The 19,916-nt window shown below is 36.3% G+C and overlaps 1 protein-coding gene across 5 annotated transcripts in view; it reads left to right on the top strand.

The window, feature by feature from the left end:
- MIA2 (MIA SH3 domain ER export factor 2) overlaps positions 1–17,216 on the top strand; it is a 114,096-nt gene extending 96,880 nt beyond the window's left edge. For all 5 annotated transcript variants that reach the window (XM_077769186.1, XM_077769190.1, XM_077769188.1 and 2 more), the window contains 4 exons: positions 9,711–9,833; positions 14,683–14,741; positions 15,564–15,798; positions 16,888–17,216. In XM_077769186.1, coding sequence (XP_077625312.1) covers positions 9,711–9,833; positions 14,683–14,741; positions 15,564–15,798; positions 16,888–17,054 — 584 coding nt within the window. In that variant the 3' untranslated portion in view covers positions 17,055–17,216. The remainder of the gene's footprint in view (positions 1–9,710; positions 9,834–14,682; positions 14,742–15,563; positions 15,799–16,887) is intronic.
- Positions 17,217–19,916: the final 2,700 nt, after the last annotated feature.

Below are 19,916 nucleotides of genomic sequence, written 5' to 3'. Positions count from 1 at the left end.
GAGCTACCCAGGCACCCCTACAAGTTCTTAATAAATATGAAGATGCAACAGAAATTTAACCAAAGTGACTTACTTGACTTAGTCCTTTGTTCCATAAGAATCGGAGCTTCATTTTGTGAGTCTCTCATCCTTGTTGCTGAAGTACAGAAGTAGACAAGCAAAAACATGCTTTATTAAGTCTCTCTGAATCAGAACAACTAACATTTGATTGAGCAAAGCAAGTCATGTGACAGAATTTAGAATCAGTGGGCAGGAAATACATTCTACCTCTTGAAGACAAGGCTACAAGGATGGTAAAGAATTGAGATCATGAATGCAGTATATCAGAGGGATTATACTTTTATAATGTGTTTTCACATATATAACTGTATTTAAAAAGTATATTTGTATATTATATTTTCTTATATTTTAGAATTAGTTTTTAGAAGAAAGAAATATAATTTTTTTGTTTAGTTTTTCTAATAAATGGTTCCTAAGTAATTGCCTTGCTTTCTTTCCACTTGCCTTTATAATAGTTACCATTATGTTTTAAGAGTCATGAATCTTAAAATATTCTTGTACCTTATATAAATTATCATTAGTGACAGGTTTCACAATTCTTGAGAATTCTTGAGAATTAAATGATTTTTGAGAATTATACCACAAAGAAGTTATAGTTTATATTGCAGATATTAATCAGAGTAATGATTTGTCATACATAAATGAATCTAGTAAGACTCCAACAAGATATTAACTATGTCTAAATTCATACAAATATTTTTGGGCAGTATTTTAACTGAAAAAAAAAAAGAGTAAGAAAACCACACATACTTTAATGAAACAAAGTTTTAGTTTTTATCATTTTTTATTCATTGGTTTTCTTTGTCTCTCAGTGTCCCTTTTGATCTTTTAGTACACTAATTTCAGTATCCTTATATTCCTATAACTGACCACACAGTCTCCTTTTCCAACAGGGAGAAGTAATAGAGAAGAATAAAGAATCTTAATTCTCTGCTACTTAGAATAGACAGATATAAATTAATGGAGGATTATGTCACTTCCCCTCCTTTACTTTTTTGAGCTTTAATATTATTACTGTTAAAGAGCAATAAGTTTATATGTGACATCTCTTATTTTTGTCATTGTTTATCTTTTACTAGTTTGGATAAGATCTGTTATATGAGGGGTAGCAAAGAGACTTAGCAGCTCTACCTTGATAGTATTATGACCTAAGTCTGGTCTTCAGCCTTGGATGTTTAAAAACATGCTTTATCTATTGAAGAGCTGAAAAATTAGAGATACATAGATGGTGATCCAAATTGATGATAGTCATTTTCAATTTTACTTTGAGAAACAAAAGCAGTGTAAACTCAACTTTAGATAGCATTAGAAATGCAAGCATAGATTTTTACTTTACTGGCTCTGATTTGTAAACTTTTGTGCAGACAATTGTTCTGCATGGTGAACATTCTTTTAGACAAGATTCATTTGATGGATTTACAGTTTGTCTTAAGTTAGGACCATTTTGATCTCCTTGTTGAGATTTTGGAGTCTTATATACTTTATAAGGTGTTCTAAAATCTTCAGTGATGATTTTATGCTCTTAGGGGCTAGTATTTGCTTAAAAGTTGTTTCTACATTTTTGGGCTACCCCTTGTTTTGTGTGTATGTCTCTTGTATCACTATCTCTTCTTGTATAATGATCCTATATAAATTCTAATGATTTGTATTGGTTGTATTTGGTTGACAGATTACCAAATACATGTTTAATTAACTCTAAGAATCTGTTTATTTTTCCAATCTTCATGAAGAGAGTAGATTGAGGAGAGATTAGGATGTGGGGAGAAATGTAGATGACTTTTTGAAAAATTTTGCTTTCAGTAAATGCAAGGGATGAGTTGGTAGCTGGGAAGGAGAGGTCTTTTTTTGTTGTTGTTGTTTTGTTTTTTAAAAGCATCTTTAAGATGGAAAATATTGCAACATGTTTATTTACTGATGGGAATAATGCAAGGCAGAAGCTGAAATTGATGATGTATGGGAGAGGGTATAATCATATAAGTGAAACACTTGAGTAGTAAACAGAAAGGATGGAATCCAGAATGTAAGTGACAAATTAGATAGGAGCTAAGTCACTTTATTTATTTTAAAAAAGAAGGAAAGCACAAGTGGGACAGGTGTAGAGACTGGGTAAGGGTGAGTGAGGCTGTCCAGTTGCATCAGTTTTCTTGGTGTGGCAAGATCATTAATTTGGTAAGAGGAGGGTGTTGTCAGAGATTTGAAAAGAGAAAAAAAGCTACACAGTAGCCATTTAGGAGAGTGAAGTAATGCAAACATCACTGTGGTGTAGTATGATTACAGGGCATTGCTGAATATGTATTTGAAATTAATTTGAAATTTATGGTCATAAATTTGAATGAGACCAGTCAATATTATACTTTAATATGATTTATAAATATAAAAAGTTTAATTTATCATAGTTACTTTGGGTGCTTATTTTGCACCAGTTATTTGTTAAGTGCTTTTTATTAATTGTTCTAACACTCAGGAGTGTTACTCCCATTTTATGGAAGACAGAACAAAAACAAAGATAATGTTGTAAAATGTCTATTACCTCCTAGAATTACACTTCAGGTTTGTGTGTGTGTGTGTGTGTGTGTGTGTGTGTGTGTGTGTGTGTGTGAGAGAGAGAGAGAGAGAGAGGGAGAAAGACATTTTGTAAATAAAACGTATAAAGAAAAAAATAGCACACTATATAAATGTATATATACATATATATTTTTTCTTATCAAGTTTTTTTGGTCAGCATTATTTTCTTGATTTCTTTCCATTTTTAATATAAAGTTTATTACCTTAATTGCTATAGTATTTCTGTATATGAATATAACACAATATATTTATCCAGTGTTCTTTGATGAGCATTTAGAGTGTTTCCAGTTTTTCACTATTACTAACAATGCTGCAGTTAATACACTTTGCTTGCATATATGGTCTTTATTTTAAATTTATTTTTTATTGANTTTTAGCCACTCTGACTGGCGTGAGGTAGTATCTCAGTGTAGTTTTGATTTATATTTCCCTGATGATGAGGGATGCTGAATATCGTTCATGTGTCTGTTGGCCATCTGGAGGTCCTCTTTGGAGAAGTGTCTGTTCGTATCTTTTGCTNTCTTATCCATAAGATTGTTTCTGTTTGTCATTGTTTTATGTATTTAGGTGCTCCCATATTCGGTGCATAGACATTTATGATTGTTAGCTCTTCCTGATGGATAGACCCTGTAATTATTATATAATGCCCTTCTTCATCCCTTGTTACTGTCTTTACTTTGAAGTCCAGTTTGTGTGATATAAGTATGGCTACTCCAGCTTTCCTTCGATTTCCAGTAGCATGATAGAAATTTCTCCATCCCCTTACTTTCAATCTGAAGGTGTCCTCAGGTTGAAAATGAGTTTCTTGTAGACAGCAAGTAGATGGATTCTGCTTTTTTTTTTTTTTTTAATCCATTTTGCTACCCTATGTCTTTTGATTGGGGCATTTAGTCCATTTACATTCAGTATTATTATTGATAAATATGGATTTAGAGTCATCGTGCCCTTTGTGGGATTCAGGCTTGTGGTGATGTCTGGTATCTTGTGTTCCTTGCAACATTTCCTTCAGAGAATTCCCCTTAGGATTTCTTGTAGGGCTGTTTTAGTGGTGACGAATTCTTTCAACTTTTGTTTATTTGGGGAGACTTTTATCTCTCCTTCTATTCTGAATGACAGGCTTGCTGGATAGAGGATTCTTGGCTGCCTAATTTTCTGTTCATCACATTGAAGATTTCCTGCCATTCCTTTCTGGACTGCCACGTTTCAGTAGATAGGTCTGTCACCACTCTGATAGATTTCCCTTTGTATGTTAGGGCCCTTTTATCATTAGCTGCTTTCAGAATTCTCTCTTTGTCCTTCTATTTTGCCAGTTTCACTATGATACGTCATGCAAAAGATCAATTCAAGTTATGTCTGAGAGGAGTTCTCTGTGCCACTTGGATTTCAACGTCTGTTCCTTCCCCTGATTGGGGAAAATCTCTGCTATAGTTTGGTCAAGGACTCCTTCAGTGCCTTTCCCTCTCTCTTCCTCTTCTGGAATTCCTATGATATGGATATTATTCTATTTGATTGTATCACTGAGCTCTCGAACTCCTCTTTCGTGTTCCTGGATCAATTTATCTCTCTGTTTCTCAGCTTCCTCTTTTTCTATAATTGTGTCTTCTAAATAAATCACTTATTCTCCTTTCTGCTTCTTTAATCTGTGCATTGGACGCCTCCATTTTATTTTGCATCTCATTTATAGCATTTTTTAATTCATCAAAACTGTTTAAGATCCACAGTCTTGTAGCAATTTCTATGATGTCTTCCATGCCTTTTTCAAGTCCAGTGATTTATTTAATGACTGTTGTTCTAAATTCTTGTTCATTTATGTTGCTTGTATCTGTTTTGAGCAGTTCTTTAGCTGTCATTTTTTCCTGGAATTTCTTTGGAGGAGAGTTCTTCTGTTTCATCATTTTGGTTAGCTTTCTATCTCTTGTTAGTTCTAAAAGCTTTTTATGCACTCTGCACCTGTGAGTGTTGCTGTATTAATGAGGGGTCTTCAACTGTCCAGGGCCTGTCCCTTCAGGAAGGGTTCTTTGAATGGTGTCCCTTGGTCTCTCTTGTTGAGACCTTGGTTATTTTATTTCCTCACTCATAGTGGTATTTGGGACTTTACACCATGTGTACTTTGGATTGTTTCTTCAGGTAGCCCTGGGGAAAAAACAGACAGACAAACACACAGGGAACAAAGGCACACAAACACACATCAAATCCAACACACACACAAACTGAAAGGGAAAAAGAAAAAGAAAAGAAGGAAGGAACACATACACACACAAAAAGAGGAAGGAGGGAAGGTAAATAATAAAAATAAAAATACATAAAAAAGAAAATACCCAATAGACAAAGGACAGTCTAAAGCATAGAACCAGAATTCACAGCTACAAATAAACAGCCGGGTGTATTCATTGCTCATGGAAGAGCATATACAAAGAGAGAAATGAGAGGGCGTGGAGGAAGCGAAATTGGAAATGAAATGAGCAGGCAGAGAGTCTAAGAGGCTTAATTCAGAGAGAGAAAGAGGGGAATATGGTTGGAGAGGAGGCGAAAGAAATGGCGATAATGCTACTCAGAGAAACTATATAGTCAGATTACTCCAGAGAGAGAGAGATAAAACGGTAGCGGTGGAGGTGTGGAATATACATCTAGAGAATGGATTAAATGTGACTGTTTAAGCAAACCGGTGACCAGAATTAATCAGGGCAGTGCATCCATGTTGGTCCTGCCCCAGGCTCTGGTTTAAAAAAAAAAAAAAGAAAAGAAAAAAGCAGCTCTCTAGCGGGTATGGACATGGTTTGGTGTAGGCAGGTTTTAGCCTTCAGTGTGTCCCACGGGGGTCCTGCCTTGGTGGTTGTTGGGAAAGAAGTGGTGATGCCCCAGTCCCTTCTCTAACCAAGCGTTGCAACTCACTCTTTTGGGTCTGATCTCCCTGTGCCATGGGTGTAGCCAAGGTGGGCCTTGCTGTATATCCCAAGTCAGGCCTTGTTTCCAGATCTTAGTCTGCGTGCCCCATCGATATCGCCCGAAAGAAACTAGCAGGCGAGTCCCTCGAGCAGTTTCAAGCCTCTCGCCTCCCCTCTGGGGATTGAGCCAAGCCAGAAGCACAAAGGCGTGGCTTCAGGCACCACTGTGTCCCCTCCAGGTCGAGCTGGCTAGCAGGGAGCAGTTTCCCCTGGGGTTGCCTGGGACGAGTGCGTCCCACCTAGGGTCAGCTGGACAGCAGCAAACTAGATCCCTCTATGTCCTCAGCCGAGGTTTTTCTCTTCTCAAGCGACAGGGACCAGGGACGGTGTCTTGAGCAGTTTCAGCCCCTCTTTCTTTTCCCTAGACTCACTGCGGTTCCCTGCAAAGGCTTGGGGCTCCCTCCCTCCTTCTGTGTCTCCGGTCCCAGCCTGATTTTATCTTCCCCAGTTTGCACTCACACTATAAGGTTTTCTTAGCAGACTCTGTCTCCTTTTCCTCCCAAACTCTTGGATTCTGTAAGGGTTCCTATGACTTCAGGCCTTCTCCGTTTGAGAGATGGAGGCAAGTGATATGTATGGAGCTCCCTACTTCTCCACCATCTTGCCTCTCCCCCTGCATATATGTTCTTTAGAGAGGAGTTGAAGAAAGGAAATTGCTGAGTAATAAGATAAGCATATTTTTCGTTCTTCCTTCCTTTCTTCCTTTCCTTTCCTCTCCCCCTCCCTCCTTCCTTCCTTCCTTCCTTCCTTCCTTCCTTCCTTCCTTCCTTCCTTATTTTAGAGAGAGAGAAAGTGCATGAGCAGGAGAGAGGGTGGGAAAGAGAATCATTTTTTAAAATGTGTATTTATTTTGAACAAGAGAAAAAGAATGAGTGCACACCAGCAGGGGAGGAGGAGAGAAAGAGGGAGAGAATCCCAAGCAGGCTCCACGCTCAGTGCAGAGGATGTTGCAGGACTTGGTCCCATGAACCATGAAGTTATGACCTGAGCTGAGCTGGCTGAGTTGGACTCTCAACTGAGTGAGCCACCAAGGCGCCCCTATTTTTAGTGCTAATAGATAGTGCCACATTGTCCTCAAGAGTGGCTGTGGATAAAGTATTTGAGAGTACTTGTTTCTCTAGTACTTGATATAAAACCGTTTTTGAATATTTCCAGCAATAGAAGTTAAAATTTTCATCTCGTTTTTATTTGTAGTTTTTTGATTAGTAAGCTTGAGCATCTTTTCATGTTTATTGGTCATTTGTATTACCTGTATTTATTTGCTGTAAATTGCCTGACCCATTTTATTTCCTGCCTAATAGGAATTCTTTTTTTTTTTTTTTTAATGTTTTATTTTTATTTTTGAGAGAGAGAGTGTGCGTGCAAGCAAAGGAGGGGCAGGGAGAAAGAGGATCCCAAGTGCGCTCTGTACTGTCAGCACAGAGCCCGACGCGGGGCTAGAACTCACGAACTGTGAGATCATCACCTGAGCCAAAGTTGGACGCTTAACTGACTGAGCCACCCAGGCGCCCCTTCATAGGAATTCTTAGTACATTTTAGATGCTAATCTTTTGTCTTTTGCAAATAGTCTCTTGGTTTGTTATTACACATGCTCTTGTTACACCTAAGTTTCAAATTTTCTTATAGGTATATTAATCTATATTTATTGTTATGGAATTTTTGTTTTGTTTAAGACGTATCCCTAGATCAAAACGATATTCTCTGTTTTCTAAAACCTTAACGTCTTAATTTTTTTTTAGTTTTCAATTTGGATTTTATTTCTGTTTTAGTGTTGAGTGTGAGAACTTATTTTATTCCATTGAATAGACAGCTATTTTAATATTGTATATTGGTTCATCAAGTTGAGATATTACTTTTATCTTAAATGTCCATATTTGCATAGATGTATTTCTTAGACATTCTTTCTATACCATTGGTTTCTTTATTCCAGACTCATAATCTATCCATGTCAATGCTACCATCATCTACTTTCTGGAAATTTTGCTTTTCATTCCTTTTAAATTCCTTAATTATTAGAATAAACTGTTTCTTCATGTTGTGACTGAAGATGTTTATTGTACTTGATTATTAGGCAGTATTAAACCTAAAAAAAATCCTAATCATTTATCCATCTTTATAATTCTCTTTTTCACCAACTTGATGTTTCTGATAGAACCCCAAATTATTAAATAGGTACTCAGGGAACTATCACAGTCCAAGATTTGTTATGGAATGAAAAGAGATAAACAGCATTTTTATTTAACATAGACATCTTGGATTTTATTCTAATAAAATACAGCTTCAGAATCCTATGTACACTTTTTGGCAGTCTTTATTCATTTTTTTCTCCCTGATCTTTTTCCTTCTCCCATTCTTTCTTTTTAATCATGTCTTCTCTAATAAGGGTGGTAAAAAAACAAAGGTAAGCAAGCAAGCAAGGAACCATTTGTCTTTATTTTCTGTATTTTAGTCTCATTGGTCATAGCTTTATCATATTGCATGTGTATATGTATTTGTGCGTGTGTGTATGTTTGTGTACATTTGAGTTTGACCAAAATACCTTGTTTACTTGTTCATCTGTCATTTTCTCTCAGAGCAAACTTTACCTCCTTGGTAGTAACACCATTTCTGATTCCTCCAATCAGAATTCAAAGGCTACCACTCATATAATTTGTATACCTCTTTTATTAAGGCACTGATCACATTGTATTTATATCTGTCACCATTAGATTACAAAAGCATGGACTGTATCAAAACCAACTTTGTATCACTACTGCCACGGACACAATAGGCCCTGGTAGATTTAAGGAGTTAATTATTTTGGCCATTGGAGGGCAACATGGGTGTATGATTTATCGTATAGTAAGCTTTTAGCAAAATTTTGCTTTTTGCTGATATTGTGGAGATGTAATTTAGAAGCAAAATAATGATATGGCATAGTATCTTGAGGCTTGATTAAGAAAGAACTGGGTAGTTTTCAGGTTTACCCATTTTATCCCTTTGCTGAATTTTGCCATTTAATTAATCCCATGTTTGTAGTAGAAAGGGAAAACTCCTTTTAGATTTCAGTGTTTGGTATTGGCCTATCCTTTCACTGGGCTAATTCAGACACCTAGAGACAGCTTTTTGCTAAGATTCTGAAATGCAGAAGAAATGAGCCTGAGACTCTCCAGATCTCTCTCTCCTAATTCACATCCTTTGACCCATGGGAGCTCATTAAATATAATTCTATTAACTCTGGTTGATACCAAGTGGTTTTCATGGCGTTGTATGGGAGAGGTGTGTCAGTAAGGTCCCATGTGGCTGAGTCACATGAGTGACATATCCAACATTGTCTGGAGTTCACATTATGAATCGCTGCTTAGAATAGTCATGGAAGGCAATTTGCAGCTGTTTTTTCCTTATCCATCTGGATAAGAGTCACATAATTCACCCCCTTTGATTTTCCTCTTATTTTTGGAGTTGGGCATATACATACCTAATATGTCAAATCTGCCATTGCCTATCAAAGATGAGATTGACTACTTATATTTTTTCAAGAATGAGGAGTTCTACAAGGCCCCAGGAATGACAATTTTGTCATCATACGTGACACCTGGGGACAAAGGCGGTTAGCTGTAGAAGCACCTGAGTCAGTCTGTGCGCAGATTTGTGTCTGTCCGGGTGTCCTTAATCTGAGCATTGTGAACCTTCCATTCTTTTATCGAGTGAGAGATTTTCCCCTTTCATTTTTGAGGGATTCCAAAATATTGAAGTTACTGAAAATTTGATCGTTGATGACCTCTAAATAATACTTTCTACTTTGGTGACTATTTCTTTTATCATTGTCTATTCTGCTAAATTTTTTGATATGCTTACAACATACTTTTTTCTTTGTCAGTAGCTATCTTTTCAGTGTTGTTTTTGATATGTTGATGTATTTACTTCTTTCACTGAACTGAAACTTTAAAAATCTAGAGTAGCAGATTATACTGTGTTTAGTACAAAGGTAAAGTTATTGCCTTCAGTAAATAATTTTCCTAAAATTACTTACTATTGTCTACCACGAATATGGTCAGTTTTTTAGGAAGCAAGAGAAATGTGTACATTCAGCATATTAAAACTAAGTAAACTTGATTTATTTTTATACTAATGAAAATAATTTAAAAACTTATTTTCCAGGCCAACCATATCCTGATCCAGCTCTTCCTCCACAAAGGCAAGACAGATTTTACTCTAATTCTGGTAGACTGTCTGGGCCAGCAGAACTCAGAAGTTTTAATGTGCCATCTTTTGATAAATTGGGTAAGAAATACTTTGTATATATGTATGTGTTTTTTAATAATGATGGTACACTAAAGAACTGGGAGCTGAAGAAAGGACTCGTAACTTCTACTTCTAATAGCTCTTTAAAAAAAATTTTTTTTAATGTATACTTTTGAGAGAGCGAGCAAGAGCGAGCAAGCATGAGCAGGGAAGGGGCAGAGAGAGACACACAGAATCTGAAGCAGAGAGAGACACAGACAGACAGAGCATGAGTGGGGAAGGGGCAGAGAGAGACACACACAGAATCCGAAGCAGGCTCCAGGTTCTAAGCTTTCAGCACAGAGCCAGACAAGGGGCTCAGACTCATGAACCACGAGATCATGACCTGAGCTGAGTCGGACACTCAACAGACTGAGCCATAGGCGCCTCTACCTCTAATAGCTCATAAGGCCAAAATCTTTCCTGAATACTTTCTGGTTTTATGTTTCTTGTTATAGTGTATGTATCCATGGCATCTGCATATATGTTAATGGTTGGTTTGGGCACTGTTGTAATGGGTTTACTGTATGTACCTCTGTAATGGGTTTACTGTATGTACCTCTGATGGCAAATTTTAGTCTGTTCCATGATTAATTTTTTAAAAATTTCCAATCCACTTATATATATCTTGTTTTGTAATCAGGGAGGGTAAGCTAGTATGAAAATCTACCAGAGAAATAATTTGATGCATGCTCTGCTGCTGGTTTAATCAGTTACCTTATTTAGACATTTCTTAGATAGATTTAACTAACATTTACTGAGGAAAATANCCGCAATCTTTTCTTTAAATCACCTCACAGCAACCCACTGAACTTGGGATATATATATATATCCAGTGTATCAGTTAGAAGTGTATAACATTAAAAAGATGAAAAGTAAATAGAAAATTAAAATATATTTATTGGTAGAAGGTTTCCTCAAGAAAGGGTATATATTCATAGGGAGGTAAGCATTATCTGTTTGAAATATTTATTATTGTAGAAAATCAATCTTTTTTGAATAATAAGCAAAGAAGCAGATATATGGCCTGGATTTTCTCTTATTAGTTATATTAAATAAATTCTTTCTAACTCTTTGGATTTTGAGATTATTTCTCCCCATTAATTCAAGTTTAATGGAATGAAAGTATTATGTTATTAAATACTTATTTTTAAACTAATGCTATTTAAAATTTTTTACATGTCCTTTTTTTTGTTGTTATTGGACAATATCCAATTAAGCAGATAATTTTGAAGAGCCTACTATTTAGAAGGTGTCCTACACGATATGGCAGATAATGTAATTATAATAAGGTGTAGTTTCTGTTTGTAAGAAGCTAGTAATTAAATACAGAGAAAGACGTCTATATCTTTAATTAGTACTGATCAGAATAGTAAGTTCCATTAGAAAATATGCTGTGTTCGCAGAAAGAACTCTCATCTAGTTGAAAGATCAAGGAGAACTCCGTGAAGGAGGTGGCATTTGAGCTGCTTTTGAGGGAATTTGGAAAATTGGTTGAGAGGTGGGGATCTGTGTCTGTAATGATGAACAGCATAAGTAAAAACAGAAAAGAGCACACGTCATTGGTGAAGAATGGTTATAAAACTGAGCTATTACTCATTTGACAAAGTCTTATGAGGTTAAGTGAATTAATATGTGTTGAAGTATTTTGTAAATAGAAAAGTTCTGTATAAACTTTTGTAAAAGTTCTGTAAATGTATAATAATAAATATTATTATTGGTTTGTCAGTAAATGTCACATGGGAATGGTGAGAGTTCTGATTGAAACACATTAAAATATGACTAGCACTAGTGCTCAAAACATTTGTTGAATGAAAGTAAATTATTTAATCTTGACAGTGAACCTATGATGTTGACACTGTTGTCTCATTTTATAGATGAAGAAATCAAGTCTCAGAATGGTGCTCAGGTAGATAGTATCAGAGGCAGGACTTGAACTCATGCTTGTCTGTCTCCAGAGCCATGGTCTTGATCCCTATACATTATTGAAATGAGATGGTAGTGAATCTAACCTTTGATGCATTAAATATCTATAGAAAACTTGCCATTATAGTATGTATTATGGTAGTTACTATATTTCAGCAGTGAATAGAGCTCAGCATTCCTTATAACTTGAGGTCTAAGAAAGACCTATATGGGGCGCCTGGGTGGCTTAGTCGGTTAAGCGTCTGACTTTCCGACTTTCGCTTAGGTGATGATCTCGCGGTTTGTGGGTGCGAGCCCCACGTCGGGCTCTGTGCTGACTGCCAGCTCGGAGCCTGGAGCCTGTTTCAGTCTGTGACTCCCTCTCTCTCTGACCCTCACCTGCTCACGCTGTCTCTCTCTCTCCTAGAAATAAATAAAAAAAAATAAAAAACATTTAAAAAAAAAAAAAAAAGAAAGACCTATATGCATTTATACTACACAGTGACAAAAGTAATGAATACAAAATGCTATGGGGCCATATGGGGCACTCACCAGGATGAGGTGTTGGTGTTTCGAGTGTGGGATAGTCAGAATTTTCCTGGAGCACATACAAGCTAAGAATTAATCCAGAATTAGTTGGATCAAAATGATGGCACTAATGTTCTAGGAGAAGAAAATAGCATCTTTAAATATGCTGTTAAGAGTTAAGACATCCTAATAAATTATGGCTGCCACATGGAGTGTGAGTCAGGGAATACTGAAACAAGTAGTGAAAAGGTTAAGCAGTGCATAGAGTTTTTAGGGCCTTGCAAACCTGGTCAAAATTTGGACGATATTCACAGGGTAATGGGGACACATTAAAAGGATTTAAAAATGAGTAGTAATATAATCAGATCTGTATTTTAGAGAAATTACTGTGGTTGTATTATGTGACTAGATCACAGGGAGCAGTCAAGACTGGAGGCAGGATAACTTTTTAGGAGACTGTGACAGGAATCTACATGAGTGAGGGTGGTGATTTAGCAGAGGGGAGAGATAGATGTGAACATAGAGAAAATAGAATTGGGAGGATTTAGGATTGAAAGCATGTGGGAGTGTGGGGGAGACATGGAGTCTTGCCTGATGCCCAGGTTCCTGGCTATGGCATCTGGGCATTCATTGTTCTGAGACAAAGAGCAAGGTGCAGCAGCAAGTTTGACAGGAAAGATTAGAAGCTGCATTTTGAACTTAAAAAATTAGCAACATCTGTGATACGCCAGTATGAATATTCAAATAGGCAGTTCAAGCTTTTAGGTCCTAGGGGAAATATCTAGATCCAAATTACACAACTGGAAGTCATTAGTAGTATACATCAAATCAAAGCTGTAGGAGTGGATGGGATTTCTCAAAAGAGAGAATGAAAGAATAAGGCTGAGGTAAAACTCTGAGCAGACCACCATTTAAGGATAGTCGGAGATAGTGGAGCCCACTGAAGAGACTGAGAAGGAGTGACTAGCAAGGAAAGATAGAAAGAAGGGTGCCATCACAAAAATCATAGGCTGAGAGCATTTAAAGAGGGAGAAAGTAGTCAACAAGGGTGAGAAATAATATAAAATAAGGACTAAAGTGTCTTTTAATTTTCCACCAAAAATAATTTCGGTAGAGTAATGGATGTTGTAAATAGATTGTAGTGAAAGCAGCGCAAACTGAAAGGCATTTGAAACAATATATATAGAACAATTATTGATTACAGAAGAGAAGGGTAGCTGTAGGGGATTTTTCTTTTCTGTCTCATTTTTAAATAATAGTTGGGAGAGACTTGATAATAGAATGGGTTTAGCACAAAGGGAGGAGGGAGGTAACAGAGTGAAAGATCTCTGAGGAAGCTGTAGGGGTGGGATTCTGAGCACAGAATCAGTCAGGGTCAAAGATCATCTAGAAGCATCCTTTTCCATGATAATAGAAGGAAAGATGATAGGAATATAGTTGCTGATACATTTACTTGTTTGATTACAAAAAGTTAAGGGAGTTTCTAAGGGACTAGTGTGGTAGGTTTGAAGAGAATGGAGGTTTAAAATGCTGAGGAGAAAAGTGGTCTGGAAGACACAGAAAGAGGGTTAATGATTGAACAGCTGGAAGTATGGCTGGAAGTCCATCAGTTTCGAGTAATGCCTGTCTATACACAAATCTATGGTTTATTTTACCCTGAGAAATGCTAAGTAGCTCAGGTATAGGCAGAGTGGAATTGGAGAGTTGGATTAATCTAGGGCTGGAAAATTGTCAGGCACATGTGAAATATAGCCAGTTGGGTAAGGACGTTGATGACTGGATGCAGTATGGACTTTGAAGTTCAGTTAATTAGGGAAGAAAATGAGGAGAGGATGAAACTGAAGAGTTAGACCAGAAGACTGGAAGCTTCAGTGGCAAGAGTAGGTGTAGTGAGACTAACTAAATGAGAAAGCCAGGCAAGGATAGGTAGTTGTGGTCAGAGAGAGGGTTGTTTGAATTTACCTTCTCATAGACTGAGCAGTTCTTGATGATAACAAAGTGCAGGTACATTTATTTCAAATAATGGCTAAGTTCAAATGCTGGTCTGTGTTACCTGCTGGAGGAATTAGGAAGGTAGAATGAAAGGGTGAAAAGAAGGGGGGAGGAAGAGAGAGAGAAGAGAAAGGAGGGGAAGGAGGAAGAAAGGAGAGGGATGCTACCTTCCAGAAATCTTATGATGGTCTTACAGCAGGGTTGCCTAGGAACAAGCCACAGAAATCACTGCCATGTGCCTTTGCAGAACTTTGAATGTGCCAAAATTTCCAGTGACCTGAAGCTGTTCTTGGGGCCCTAATGTGGTTACTGGTATCAGGCCAGTTTAGGTACCGACAGGGGTACCTAATGCTTTGTGATGGGAGGTATTCTAGGAATGGAGTGATCAGTCATGTAATTTTATTGGTTTAACTTTTATGTTTAGATGGACCAATGTCTTCAGAAATGGAATCAAGTAGAAATGATAGCAAAGACGACCTTGGTGTAAGTATTGAAAGTGGAATTTTATCCATGTATGCAGGAGCTTTCCAGTCTCTTGGTTTACTAGAATAGAAATTTAGCTAGCAATATAATTGTTGACATAAAACTACTTCTCCCATGTTGACAAATATATATACTTCCTGCGTAGCATTATAGCTGTTTCTTTTCTGTATTGTATGCTATGGTGAGAAATTACAACTTATAGACTAGAGACTTGAGTTAGTTTACTGAAGTTAAGCAAGAATTTGGATTGTCCCCCTTGGATTATTATTTGAGTGTTTTAAAGTATATATTTTTTACTGTGTTTACAGTTTTTGGTTTTGGTCACTTTATTTTATGTTGAAAATATAAACTTCTTTTAGAATGTGTATTTTGATTCTCTTCAACTATTCTTTTTCTTTTTTTTTTAAAGTTTATTTATTTATTTTGAGAGCATGAGTGTGTGAATGGGGGAAAGGGCAGAGAGAGAAGAGAGAATACCAAGCAGGCTCCACACTGTCAGTGCAAGCCTGATTTCTGCATGGCCAAAATCAAGAGTTGGGCGCTTAACCTACTACTGAGCCATCCACGCACCCCCTCTGTTTTATCTGTAGCAAGAATATTACTTTGTTTTGGTTAAAACTCTTTTCTTTTTAGTTAATATTTGTGATAGCAAAAATCTGTCTTCTGTAGAAAACTGAATCTTTTTAAGGAGACTGTTAAGACTGTCATAGACTGCTTTTTGCTGAGGTGCCTAGGTGCTTTCTTTTAAACCTTAGGTTTTCAGGAATTGTACTGAAAATTTTGCTGTTGTTTTAGTGACTGCTGTATGTCAATTTGTTATAGAATTTAAATGTGCCTGATTCATCTCTCCCTGCCGAAAGTGAAGCAACTGGCCCTGGCTTTCTTCCTCCACCTCTTCCTCCAATCAGGGGTCCATTGTTTCCAATGGATACAAGGGGCCCGTTCTTGAGGAGAGGGCCTCCTTTCCCTCCACCTCCTCCAGGAAGCATGTATGGAGTTCCCCGAGATTTTTTTCCGCCAAGGGATTTCCCTGGCCCACCACATCCTCCATTTGCAGGTATGTTTTTTTTCTTTAAACTTAGTATGTGTTTTATAGAGTAAATCAAAGATATAATTCTACTTCCTATTCATATAGTAAGTTTTTCTCACTGCGAGTATACTGTTATTCTTCCAAATTGGGAAGGTAGCTAGCTATTAGTAGACTAAAATGAGGCTTCAACTTGATTCATCCTAATGATACGGGAATCACTCTGTTTCAGGAACTGGGAAAATCACTGGCTTTTTGTAGCAGTCTTATGTTAAGACCAAAATTATTTATATCTTATTTGATACAAATTGGTTACTGCATCAATTAGTAAAAATAATTGTAACATGTATTTTAGCATTAAAATTAGTGGCTATAGCATTTTTAATAAGTACTTCCCATGCAGTCCCACTTATTTAAAACGTAAAATTAAAAAAAAAAGTATATAAAACCTAAAATATGCTTATTGTGTTTGAACTGATTGTTGAATTTATTGAAATATTTTCATAGCCTCACATAAGAAAAAAGGAATGATTTTTTTGCTTTTATATCTATACATTGCCATTTAGAACTATCGTTTTCTGTAGAATAAATAGATGGTTACCAAACACTAGGCGGAAGGTTATTATGTGCCTGATGTGGTTATTTCTTCCCTCATTTCTCCTCTATTTTAAAGTTTAAGGTGAATTGAAGTGAATTTTGGGGAATTCCAAGACAGTCTTCGATATAACTAAATGTTTTAGGGTAATGTTCAATTAGAACTAGGAATTGCTGATCTGAATTTTAAGTCTGGTGAAAATTACATTACATGAAAACTTTCAAAAGTAACGTTTATATCTTTTGAAATCATTTCTGCCCTTTTCAGAAATGTTAAGATGTTAGGTTTTCATAGAATGAAAATTTTGTCTAAAATTAATGATATTCCCTTCAATTCTATGCCGTTGAAGAGAATATGTTTTTTTCTCAGTGCTGTAAAAATTCATTTGTTAGGTCAAGTAATTATTATGGTGTCAGGTTTTGAATATAAATATAGGTACTGTAAGTTATAAGCTAATCATTTATTAGGGCTGCAGTACAGGTGCTTAAAGTTAAAAAATGTCTTTTACCAATCTCTTTGAACAGTGAGAAATGTCTATTCACCGAGAGGTTTTCCTCATTATCTTCCCCCAAGAGCTGGATATTTCCCCCCACCCCCACATCCAGAAAGTAGAAGTGAGTTCCCGTCAGGGTTGATTCCACCTTCAAATGAGCCTACTACTGAACATCCAGAACCACAGCAAGAAACTTGACAATATTTTTGATCTCCTTCAAAAGTAATTTTGACTTCTCTCTCATTTTCAGTTTAAGTAACTGCTGTTACTTAAGTAATTCTACTTTTGCTCAAATTGAAGCTTAATGGAATTATAATTCTCAGGATAGTATTTTGTAAATAAAGATGATTTAAATATGAATCTTATGAGTAAATTATTTCCGTTTTATTTTATTCTAGATAATTTTAATTTGATTAACAAATCCACTATCACATAAACAATAATGAGAGTTTTATATATGTAATCTTGCAGTTGGGGATGTTTAAACTCCAAAGACTGTCTTTTTGCCAAGAACTGTATTTACTATGGTTGTAGACAAATGTGAAAGTAACTTTATGCTTAATTAAATAAATTTTAATCTACTTAAAGACTTGTTTGGTATTGGTAATAATAAAATCAGCTAGTTTTCTATAAATATGACTCCATAAGTTAGTTTTTTCACTTTTCCCAATAGCTTTGAGGTTCAAAACTACTGTATTATATGGGTTTTGCCCATTTGATTATCTTACCAAGAATGCACCCTCTTTCTTGGAAGTGGACATGAATGACCAAAAGCATCAGGTTAATACACTTAAAAGTCATATATATTTTAAAGTTTTATTTATTTTTGAGAGCGAGAGAGTGCACACAAGCAGGGGAGGGGCCGAGAGAGAGAGGGAGACACAGAATCTGAAGCAGGCCCCAGGCTCTGAGCTGTCAGCACAGAGCTCCACGTGAGGCTCGGACCCAGGAACTCTGAGATCATGGCCTGAACCGTCGTTGGACGCTTAACCGACGGAGCCACCCAGGTGCCCCAGTGTTGATTATATTTTAACGAAAACTGGGATATTGTCTAATGGTAACTTTTCAGAATTTGGATCTTCTTAGTTCACTTGGTAGCTTCTTGTACAGTTTTCTTTCTGGCTTGCTTTTCTTTTAATTTGTACGATATTTACTGTTTTTAGTGGGGAATGTTGAAATTCACTATAGGAATATTGTATTCGGACTCAATTTATTATCTTTTGGATGTTTCCTTAACTCAGGTTTGTATTCTATTATTAGTCTTCATACACATTAATATGATTATGAAAGGAAAGATAATTAAATATAGCTAATAAATATTACAATACTTATGTTGAGAGGTTGGTTGGTTTTAGTTGTTTACTTGGAAGTTTTCTTCAGTGCCAAAAGACAGAAGATTAAATTTTTTTTTAAATTTAAAAAGTTTTACATCTTAAGTTAGCATATAGTGCAGTAATGATTTCAGGAGTAGAATCTAGTGATTTATCCCCTACGTATAAGGCCCAGTGCTCATCTCAACAAGTGTCTTCCTTAATGTTCCTTATCCATTTAGTCCACCCCCCCCACAACTCCTCCAGTAACCCTCTGTTCTCTATATTTAAGAGTCTCTTACATTTTGTCCCCCAGCTGTTTTTTATTATTTTTGCTTTCCTTCCCTTATGTTCATTTGTTTTGTAAAGATTAAATATTCTTGAACAAAGCAATCTGTACTTGTTATTGGAACCCTTCATGCCAGCATTTCCCCAAATGTTCTATGGAACACTTCTAGTGAGGTACTTCTACTTCCTCTCCATTCTCACCTTTGCCTTAGGAAAAAGGGCTAAATAGGCTTCATGAAATGAATTGCTTGGATACAGTATTATGTAGATCAAGGACTATAAGTCTATCTTTACGCTTAGTGTTTAAAAGCCAGGTTTTAGGGGAAATAAACTATTTTTTTAATGTTTGTTTATTGTTTTTGAGAGAGAGAGCACAAGCAGGGGGGTGTCAGAGAGAGAGAGGGGCGCGGGCGGGGGGTGATGGTGGGGGAGACACAGAATCCAGAGCAGGCTTCAGGCTCTGAACTGTTAGTGCAGAGCCCAGTGCGGGGCTCGAACTCATGAACCATGAGATCATGACCTGAGGCTAAGTCAGACGCTTAACTGACTGAGCCACCCAGGCATCCGTAGACCACTTTTTTAAAGTTGGAAATTTGGGAAGTCAAAGGAAAAAGAGAAACAATAGTGATGCAGAACATTCCAGTCAAGTGGAACTTTTTTGTTTGCCCCAGGATGGAGGGGACCTCTTTGACTTAACGACAGAAGAGAAGAGAGAGGATAGAGCAAATCAAACATGGGAGAGAGTGGCAATAAAGTGAAGCAAAATCATAGAGGAGGCAAGGAGAACAGTTGAGAGCACAGTAAAAGACAGACTTCCTATGGGCTGAGTAGTTTGGAATACTTTGGGGTTCCAGGGTAAATCAACATATGTAGCTTTAATATATTTTTTAATTAAAGAACTGTAACCAAATGGGAATAAATCAAATAATAATATTCTAGGATGAATAGCAAGTGTTCCCCATTTATTTTTTCCCAGTTTTACTTTCTAGTTAGTTTCTCTTTTAACTCTTTTTCCTTTTTAAATTCTGGTGATTTTAGAATTTTAGAAAATATGTTTATACCACTGATCCTTTATTTATCAACTTGATTTATTACATTTACCAGTTTATGTATTGATTCCTTGAGATGAAATATTAGGACTTCTCACACACTCTCGCTATCCTCTCCTTTCCGCTTCATTTTTGACATTTATCCAATTAAAGTTTTCTGTGGTTACCTTTGTAATTATAATATAATTAAACCTTTATTAATACTTTTTTCCTTATTCCTCTCCCCACTTACCCAGCTCTGGTCAAAATCCAATTTTCTCTTAGCTATACATTATATTTTCAGGGTTGCTAATAATAATCTGCCTATAAGCATAACTATCTTCTATACTTGGTCCATAATTGAACTAAAATTCAAAATAAATAGCATTTACATCATTATCATTATTTAAATATTGTTCACTATCAGGCCAAAT

Source organism: Crocuta crocuta, unplaced genomic scaffold (genome assembly GCF_008692635.1).
Source record: "Crocuta crocuta isolate KB4526 unplaced genomic scaffold, BGI_CrCroc_1.0 scaffold65, whole genome shotgun sequence".
In the NCBI taxonomy this organism is placed as follows: domain Eukaryota; kingdom Metazoa; phylum Chordata; class Mammalia; order Carnivora; family Hyaenidae; genus Crocuta; species Crocuta crocuta.
Note: the sequence above shows the minus strand (reverse complement) of the source record. Positions and strands in the feature narration are given on the sequence as shown.